Source organism: Arachis ipaensis, chromosome B06 (assembly GCF_000816755.2).
Source record: "Arachis ipaensis cultivar K30076 chromosome B06, Araip1.1, whole genome shotgun sequence".
In the NCBI taxonomy this organism is placed as follows: domain Eukaryota; kingdom Viridiplantae; phylum Streptophyta; class Magnoliopsida; order Fabales; family Fabaceae; genus Arachis; species Arachis ipaensis.
In genome coordinates, this window is record NC_029790.2 from 120,046,297 (window position 1) to 120,057,335 (window position 11,039).

The following is an 11,039-nucleotide window of genomic DNA, read 5'->3' on the forward strand; positions in this document are numbered from 1 at the left end:
AATAAGGTGTTATTATTATTATTATTATTATTATTATTATTATTATTATTATTATTATTATTGAATACTCTTTAACCTTTGATATCCTTACATTATTCTTTTTATTTATTTAGTTAGTTTTTTGTTTTTGTTATGTTATTAAATTTTTAATAAATGAGGAAATAAATTGTAGAATTAGAAGGGTAGCTGTTCTTCATAAGATCAAAGTTGTTCATGTATTCAAATCATAACTTAGTATTTTTTTTGTCCTTGCAAACTCATTGTATTCTCCTTTTCAACTTTTCTTCAAAAAAGATTAATATAAAGACCTTTTTAAATTAACAATAATAATTATTAATATCAATAAATAGATATCAATAAATTTTATAATGGAATAGTGTTTGGTCCAGGCGTAGCCCGGGTTTTACACTAATTATCTATAGGTTAGTCCAATTTCTTTTCAAGTGGCATTAAAATTTGAGCACAAGACCAGGAAAGGTTTTAACCATATAACTATGGCCCTTCTTATGTGTGGCAAATTCATTATATATTCCTTTAATATCTTGATTGTAGATATTTTTACATTCAAGCAGAAGAGCTAACTTCATGCCTGTTTCTTGCTTTCTGTGAATAATATAAGTTGGCTTTCTGAAAAACATTATTAGTTTTTGGCTTAGGCAATTTAATGTGATATTGACAAAGGCTTTTAATGACATAGAAAAGAACCCTAGGGATTTTATTGAGTCCTTTCAAATGTGATTTCATTTGGGATAGGAATTTGGATTACCATTTCGGCTTCTGGCATGCTTAAGTGTTTTCTCCTAACTAATGAAAAAAGATAATCTAATATTGGTACATGGCTTATTCCTTTAGATTTTAATAATATATTTTTGTATTTATATGAGGATGTCTCAACTCTTTTATTTCTCTTTCTGATAAAATCTTTTTCTATAAAAGAAAATAATAGTTATTTACTATTTTGTTTGTGTGCTATGCAGATTGCAAATCTTTTGGATTGCACTTTATGGTCAGGGGCTGGAGCAGGGCTAATGGACGATGTTACTTAAGGTGCTCTTCAAGTAGGACCAGTTGGTGGATTCAAGTTTTAGTCATCTGATATATCTTTGCCATAATGATTTAATTTATGTCCTATTAAAAAAGAAATTCTCATTGTAATGGCTTTTTATGTAAATGCAGCTTATTGAAGGAGGATGTGAAGCTCCAATCCACACGGTAACTCACCTTTCTTTATATTTATTTTAGACTAACTATGAATTGTGCATTTGTTCACTTCGTGCTTACATCTTTGATTGATGATGTCTTTTACTACAGATTCTTTTAGTGTTCAGCTACCACAACATGTTGGAGACAGTAGGTTCTTCTATGGCATCCCCTCATTGAGTTTTCAGAAATATCTCAGGAACTGAAGACAATATACACGTATGAGGTTTCATGATTTCTCAACCACTCATAATTTGATTTTATTTGATCTGCTGTCCCTCAACTTTGTTATGAACATACCTATTAAGAGAGTCTCATTGCTATTATCATGATCTCTCCTTTAGCAAAGGATGATGCGGAGTTGGGGTTGAGGTTCAAACAGCAACTGTACCATTTGTATCAAGATCATAGCTTACTCTGACCTGCCCATAAAATTTGTTCTTAATATTTTATTGTTGGATAGCTTACTGTATTTGTCTTTTATTAATTATATTATTGCTGATTTTTTTTACCGTTCTCATGTCTTATGTCAGTTATTAGACATTCAGAATTCGAGATTGCGATTGACCTGCATTGTAAATATGTTAAGCAATCCTTTTATGTGTTAGCTATTAGGAATAATAAATATATGAACAAAGAATTTAAAATGGCTTATAAGAAATATTTGTTGTGTACTTTTCTGATTTGTAAAATTGTTGTACATAGAAGTCAACCATATTGTGCTGTGACAAATAGATCTTTATTTAGTATATTAAACTCTTTTCGAATCCTATTAACATGATTTCTTTCATTTTTATGCTGCCTTGCTTGGATTGCTTCCAAATATTTTAAATTTCTGTTAAATTATAATCTTTCTGTCCATTTATATTCCAACTTGATGCAAAAATGGAAAAATGTTACTTAACAAAGCAATGGATATTCATGGTTACTCATCTTTTCTTCCAATTTTCCATTAGAACATAGATCTAACTGACTGTGTCAATTTCTATCATCTTCCTATCTTTTATATTTCTTTTGTTTATTGTGTTTCCTTTATTGTTTACACCATTTTTGGAATCTTACATTTTTAATTAAAAGGAAGTATATAGTACAACATAACTAAAACATTTAATGGCTCTTTTCTTTGTGTGTTCTCTTTAATTTCACACCTTATTTATATTATGTCTTATTACTCTGTGTTTAAATCAGTCAAAATACCATTATATATGTTACATACAATTTTAGTATTCAATCCAATATTTTAAGCAAAATAGTTACACCATCCAAACACTACTATTGCCCGCACATATGCGCGGGACTTCTGCTAGTTATTTTATAATAATGTCAAATGTCCTATTTTTTTTTCTTTTATTCTAATCATTAATTTTTTTTTGTCGTACAACACACCCACACACACTAACTTAACAACTCCACTAGAATTCGATCGTGGTGTGACTTTATTTGAGACAAACATCTTTGCCACTACATCACATGTCTCAGCCACAATCATGAATGTTTAAAAACCCTCTTTCTTGACTTTTATTTTTTGAATGTATCTCATTGAAGGCATTGGGCTGAGACCTCATATTTGTGCATTTGAAATGTGCTTAAGTAACATGAATTTGGGCTCAGAAGTGAACAATAAACCTGCATCACTAACACCAATATTAAACCAACTTTTTATTGACCAAAAAAACAAAACCAACATTTTAACTTTTAACCTAATAATCATGCTTATAAACTCCAAAATCAATCTTATCTCTAACAGAAATTCTTTTTTTAGTTGGATCTAGTTTGCTCAGTGATGTATTCTTTGGTTAATTAGCTCCATTTACTTTTTGCCCTTGTCCTTATTAATATTAAAAAAAGATTGGTTAAGGTGTCAAAATCATCTATTCACTATAGTATGAATTTACTACGCATGCAACATGCATTGCATATATTATCTAGGGACCGCGCCCTTCACAAATTAAATTTGAAATCCTTAGTGTTCCATAATTGTGAAATAAGTAAAGGCTACCTATTCTACACGAAATAATAAAATCAATTATTGAAGATCTAATCCATGTATATACTTGACTTTTTAACAAGAAGCTTTGAACGATTATCTTCTAGAGAATGGGGTACACAACCCACTAGGATTTAAAAAAAAAAAAATGAATGAGTCATTTGCTTAAATATCCAGATGTACTTAAGAATGGCACACAAATTATATCCCAACATATAATGTCCTTTGGTGCTATTCTTGATTCCTTGCAAAAATTGTATATCATGCAAAAGTTTGTTATTTATATGAATGCTTTTCTAAAATAAATTATGATAACCATTGGGTTGGGCGTGTGAGATATAGCAGAAAAGTTGTAAATTATCAAAAATGCTGTATAAATTCTAGAAATTAGGCATCACATACTAGAAATTAGCCAAGTGATGGGATTTTTTTCAAATAAATAAATTAAATTATATATTTATACTTATATGTATTTTGTAAATTTAAAAAAAATGTAAAGTAAAAGTTTTAAATAGTTAACATTTTTAAAATCAAATAAATAAGTTCAATTTAAATCATAATAGTTTGAATCTAATTAGATTAAAATATAAATTCAAATGGAATAAAGAGTATGTTTTCACAATTATTAAGTTTATAGTATGAGGAGTGTTAGGGAAAATCGATATAACTTTTGTGTTTTGTAATCATTAATTGGCCATCAATAGTGTTTTTAATGGTGTGAGATCATTCAATTTTCTTTTAATGATTAAATATTAGGCAACTTTTTAAAAAGTTGCTGGCCTCTAAACTTTCCCTTATAGTATTTTAGGAAAAAGAATTAGTGACTATCAAATTTTTGAAGAATTATTTTGATAATTAAAATATTGTCAAAATCAAATCAAGGATGACTCACCTTTCCTTTCCCAATAGTTGCATGACCAAGTACTTACAACTTGATTTTATAGAGAGGGGAAATGTGAAAGAAAACTTACAAAACAAGAAATTATTTTGACAAGTTAAACTTAAATGAGCTAGCTAAACTTGGACCAAGACAGCTTCCTGCTAATTAATATTATATATATTGGACATACATGCATAATGTTAACGTTAAGGGTAACCGAGTAATTAATCAACCTAATTGAATCAGAACTATATATATGTATAGTAGTGATACCAATTCCACTAGCTACTTCATTCATTCCTGAAGCAGAAGAATATAATATATATCATCATCAGTGTGAATTATTAATTAAGGAGATGGAGTTGTTAGCAAAGATATCATTATTAATAGGTGTGGTTATGGTTGCTTCGATGATTATGAGTAAGGGTTGTGAAGGGCAATTAGTGGAGAATTTCTACAGTTCAAGTTGTCCAAACGTGGAATCCATAGTTAGAGAGGCAGTGACCAATAAATTTACTCAGACTCTCACAACTGGACAAGCAACCCTCCGTCTATTTCTCCATGACTGCTTTGTTCAGGTTTCCACTGCATACTACTAACTCATCATCACTATATACAGTATTTCAAAAATATTTGGTAGCAAAAAAATATTAATAAAAAATAGTCAAAATTTATTATTTTTAGTTTTATTTAATGCATTCTGCAATAAATAAATATTAAATAAAATAAATTTAAATTGTTTCGATTGATTGTTTTGTTGTCACCATAACATTACTGAAATTGTTTATCTTGAGATTTTTGTCTCTCAAGTTAAAACACTATTCATCTCTTTCAAGTAATTAAGAACAAAGAAAGCATATATAATTTTACATTGGTTAGTTTTCCGATTCCTCATGTGTTTTTCTTCCTCTGAATATACTCAAGCGCTGTCATGTACGTGTATATGTACTATTTATTTTTCATGTTACATTTTCACATAATCATTTTTTTACCAAGTTACCACGATTCTTTATATATGTTTGCATCACAATTTTTGAAATAATTTTTCAATGTTAAATTTCTACAGGAACTTTACCTTTTTTCTTAATTAAGCAAGCATCATTTTCAGTAGTGTCATATATTATGTCTAGATTCAACCGTTTGAATTAATAAAAATAGATTATGTACTTGACAAAGTCATGTTTAATAAAGTAAATGACTCAGTCTCTTCTCTGTATATATACAATCATTATGTGTATATAATTGTTTATGCTAGCTAAAAGATTAATCTGACAGAGATAAAAAAGTTTATGTCTCTAAACTTTAGATTTTAGGGAGTTAAAACTCTAATACTACCTTATAACACCACTTAATTATTTTAGAAGTTTAAATTGATAAAAAAATATAAATAATTTTATCTATAAGATAGGGATTCCGCCGCTAGGAAGACAATGAACTATTTGTATCTCTAATGATTATATCTAATACTTCCTAAACCTCAATTGTACACATTGTATAAATATTCCATTGACTCCTCATACTTTTCCATCCATAAGATATACATTGATGTTTGATTAGTTAAACACATCATGAATTAATTAACTTTAATTTTGGATGGTTGTTGAAGATTTATTCTTCCATTTCCACTTTGATCTTGTCTCATTCACCAGAAAATTTCAAAGGCACGTTTGAAATGGTATTGTTGAGGGTGACTTTGGACACAGCTTTTGAAATAGGATTATGCTATCTATACACTAAAATTAACCACTAAAATTAATTATCAGTATAAAATATATGTTAGAATATAAATATACATTAAAAATAAATTAAATCACATATATATTTATACATAAATATATATTGANTTGTGAATATTTGCAAATATAAGTTGAGAGACTTGTAGGTAATAGAAAAATTTGCTAAGACTCTAGCTAATTAAGAATATAATTAGTACATGGCATATAATATTTGCAACAATAAAGTGGTGGTGGAGTATGAATGTTGTGTATGAATTATGAAAATGGATAGGGTTGCGATGCATCTGTGATGATATCGTCGGCAAATGGGGATGCAGAGAAGGATCACTCAGAAAATCTTTCACTTCCAGGAGATGGATTCGACACTGTCATCAAAGCAAAGCAAGCTGTTGAAGCTTCATGCCCTGCTGTCGTCTCATGCGCTGACATTTTGGCCCTTGCTACCAGAGATGTTATTTCCTTCGTAAGCTAACAAATTATTTCATACTACCATTATATTTATTCATTTATATAATGATAATTTCGTCAAATCATCTAAAGATTGTTAGCTATTAATTTCATACGAAAATAACTGCATACCAGTCTTTACTTTATATTTATTCATTTACATATATTTGTATAACTTTAATAAAATAACTAGGACTAAAAAATAAAATTTTAATTCTTATTTAGAAAAAGCTAAACTAAGTAACTTAAGTTGTAAAATAATTTTGATGATATTTGATGGTTATTAGCCATAAAAAAGTCAATATCAATAAGTGTTGGAGAGTGTTAAGAGGGCAACAATTTTATTATAAAAAATTAATTATTGTTGATTTAAATATAAAATTAAAAATATTGATTTCTTAATATTTTCATAAAGGATTTCGACAAATTATATATGACCATCGATAATGTTCAGGATTAGTTTTTTTACCATAGGCTTTAAATAAATACTTATTCAAGCTATTATAGTAGTCAACATTTTTTCTTAAAAATTGCGAGTGCATCTTTAAAGATACAATTGTAAAAGGTCATCTTCTAACTGATAGTTGGGAAAGACTAATCTAATTCATTGGTGTATTTCTTTTTCATAAACCAATTTGTCTGATTTTTCAATACAAAATTGACAGATACATGCAATCTATGTATACTATTTTGATTATTAACGCAAATTTAACTTATAAGATTATTTTTTTCAACAAAAGTTGCATTTTTTAAGTCAAAATGATAATTTAATCATAGCAATGTTAATTTTTAAAAGTTTTTCTTAATAAATATAAATATAAATGATCTATTTTTTATGTTTAAATTTTTTTAAGAGGAAGTATAGGGAGCCATAATGTGTACAATAGGGGTATAGGGATGTTCGATTCAGTAGGATATCAAATGTCTTATCTTTGGTACTTGAATGGTTATTCTGAATAGGATGGGTGTATTGTGTTTGAGAAATTAGTAGTATTTTATCCTGGATGTTCATTTTTAACTCATATTAAGCCAAATAAATAACCCATTGTACACATCGTACAAATACTCCATTAATTTCTAACGAGACACTTTTTATAAATATAAATATAAATTATTGTTGATTATAAAAGTTTGGAAAAATTGTAAAATTTACCAGCAAGGTAACATTGTTTTTGTGTAATTGTGTGGTTATGTGCAATTATTTCAGCTAGGGGGACCATCATTCAACGTAGAACTTGGACGCAAAGATGGGCTTATTTCGAAATCATCAAACGTTGAAGGAAACCTTCCAAAATCAAGTTTCAATTTAAAGCAGCTAAACACAATGTTCTCAAATCACAACTTGACCCAAACCGACATGATAGCACTCTCAGGAGCACACACCATAGGCTTCTCACATTGCAACGAGTTCTCTAACCGTTTATATTCATTCTCTGCGTCCTCACCGCTGGACCCTACTCTCGACTCCAACTACGCCGAACAGTTAAAGACACAGTGCCCTCAAAACCCTGATCCACAGGTTGTGGTTGCTCTTGATCCCGATTCCTCCTCCAGTTTCGACAACAAGTATTACCGGAACTTGGTGGCCGGAAAAGGGTTGTTGAGATCGGATCAGGTTTTGTACACGGACCCTGCGTCGCGGTCCACGGTGGCTGAGTTTGCCAATAATGCTGATGCTTTTAATGAAGCGTTTGTTGCCGCCATGAGGAAGCTTGGAAGGGTGGGGGTGAAGATTGGTAAGGAAGGAGAGGTTAGAAGAGACTGCACTAAATTCAATTAATAATTTGTCACAAGTTGGTGAAGAAAGAAAATCGTAATTGGAATTCCCTGACTAAAGATTGATTTTCGTCATGTGTTTTGGGGAAATATTTATTTTGCTTTTGATTTTTTAGCAATTTAGTTATTTTTTAAGAAAAGAGTTATTATGTGGGAAAAAGTTTGGTAACCAAAATTTTTCAGCCATAATCAACCAAAATTTTCCATATTTTACTTCATTTATATCACTTAATAACAGTTTTATTTTTTACTTCACTCTCTTGTCATTCTACTTATCACCGTTCATTCTACTTATCACCGTTCTTATTAAATCTGCTAATTAATGATATAATTATATCCCTTTTTATTAGGCACTATTGTAATCAATACTTAATATTCCTTTTTATAATTTGATTTTTATATATAAAAATACAATAAAGATTAATAATAATTATATTTAACAACGGTAATTATAATATCAATTACATTAAATAATTGCAATTGATTCTTTGTCCGTTATGGTATTTATCATCAATTATTGGAGATATGAATCATGAAACTTATCCTAATATATACTTTATGTTAATTCAATCATATTCATTAAAAAATCACAAGAATAACACCATTGCAAGCACAATAGTGTATAAGTCAAGAAATTTTACAAGAAATTATTTTTATCATTGTAATTTGTATGACAATTGATTTTGACCTTAATACAATACCTATGGCAAAAGGTGCTGAAGAATTTGTACAACAGACGGACTCACCCAATGATTAATATATTTTTACAATTAATATTATTCAATTTTAAACTATATTTTATTATGTAGTTCAAATTATTTTACATATATACTAATAAATCATGATTCAAAATATTTTAATATTTTATTTTTGAAGACATTATACATTTAAATCAACGTATAATTTTTTAAATCACCGTATTTGATAATTTAAAAATTTATTTCATGTTTTTCAAAGTGAAAATGATTTATTTTAATTCACATATATTTCTAAATTTTACTATAATTAGATTTGAAAAAAAAAATGTCAAATACCTAAATTAATTTATTCAATTGACAAATTTATTCATAACATCCACAAGTTCATACACATAACATCCATAATTAAGTAAGATACACATAACATCCAAAATTTTATATTAATAACATCCATAATTTCATACTCATAACATTCATAATTTCATACATATAATATTTATAATTAACAAATTTTTACAATTAATATTACCAAATTTTAAACTATGTGTCTTGTTATATATTTCAAATTATCTTACATGTACACCAAAGGGTCATAATTTTAATATTTTTTATTTACTATTCATATGTATACTTATTTATTGATTTTAATACGACGAGTTAATAATTATTTTTTAAATTTTATTTTTTAATTTTAATTTTTTTATTTTATAATAGCCTATATGTAAAATATGAGTTGTATACCAGAAGTTGTTAAATTCTCTAATTTAACATCCATATTTTTATACGTATAATATTTATAATTTTATATATATAATATCCATAATCAATAAATTGGTGCTAATTTATTATTATTTATTATTTTATTTTGCAGGTCATGAACCAACAATTTTAGATATTTTTAATTTTCAATAAATAAAAATTGATCAAATTTAAAATATTTTATTTTTTATAAAATGTATTTAGGTGATTTGAGTTTTTTTTAATTAAAAATATAATAATTTGAAATTTTTATTTAAAAGAAAAAATATACAATTATAAATACATGTAATAATAATGAAGGAGAAATTTTCGCAATTTGATTCACATTAAATTTAGAATTAACTTTTTGTATAATTAAATAAGGAAAGATAATTAATGATAAAAAAAATTTAATTGTGTCAATTAAATTAGGAGAGTGATTCACACTCTCTTATCAACGCAAATACTATTAGTCATATACCTTTATTTATTATCTATAATATTTTGGTTACCTAGCATTGCCCATTATGTGGAAGGGTTAGTTCGAGCAAACTAGTACAACGATGATTAGAAAAAAAATAATTTTTTTTTCTCTTTATAATTCTAAAAATAGGTCATCCTTTCATTTTGTTCCCCATTCTTTTGTTTTAGATCACATGTATGCATTTTTTTATGTACATTTATTTATGAAATTGTTCTGGACGAGGCTTAAAAATTACTGCGAAAATATAAGACAGTGACGTCTCAAAAAAATTATTTTTAGAAGAGACTGCACTAAATTCAATTAATGATTTGTCACCAGTTAGTGAAAAAAGAAATTTGTAAGTGGGAATTCCCTTATGAAAGATTGATTTTTCGATCGTCATGTGTTTTGGAGAAGAGTTCTGTTAGGGAGCTAATGGAATATTTGTACAATGTGTACAATGAATTACGGATAATAAATATCTCATGTCATGAAACCACTCATCCCAAAAGTTTAAGCTGATTTTGGTGAACTCCACGCATTCCAAAAATTAGAGCTCTGATACCATGTCATGATATCACTCATCCCAAAAACTTCAGCTAATGGGAAAAAATAACACTAATGATTATATCTCTAATACTGAATCAGACATCTCTAAACCTTCATTGTATACATTGTACAAATATTCTATTGGCTCTCTATACTTCCTCTTTGGAAAAATATTTACTTTGCAAACTTTTGAGTTTTTAGCAATTTAGTTATTTTTTAAGAAAAAAGTTATTATGTGGAAGAGGGTTAGTTTGAGCAAACTAGTACAACGATGATTAGAAAAACAATAATTTTTTTCTCTTTATAGTGCTAAAAATTGGTCATTGTTTCATTTTTTTTTTGGCAAGGTCATTGTTTCATTTTGTTTCCCATCCTTTTTGTTTTAGATCACATGTATGCATCATTTTTATGTACATTTATTTATAAAAATGTTCTGAACGAGGCCCAAAAATTACTGCAAAAATATAAAATAGTGTCGTCTTAAAAAGGTAAAAGAGATGCAGCGGAGGCCTAGCACAGATGGCATTCCTATATGCCTCTTACAAGCTGCACCCGGGTTCGAATC

At 27.8% G+C, this 11,039-nt stretch overlaps 1 protein-coding gene across 1 annotated transcript; it reads left to right on the plus strand.

Moving 5' to 3' along the window:
• LOC107605007 (peroxidase 55) lies at positions 4,318-10,337 on the plus strand. Its single transcript, XM_016306741.2, has 4 exons — positions 4,318-4,645; positions 6,075-6,266; positions 7,458-8,020; positions 10,241-10,337. Exons 1-4 carry the CDS (start codon positions 4,424-4,426, stop codon positions 10,248-10,250), a joined length of 987 nt encoding a protein of 328 aa, XP_016162227.1. The 5' UTR covers positions 4,318-4,423; the 3' UTR covers positions 10,251-10,337.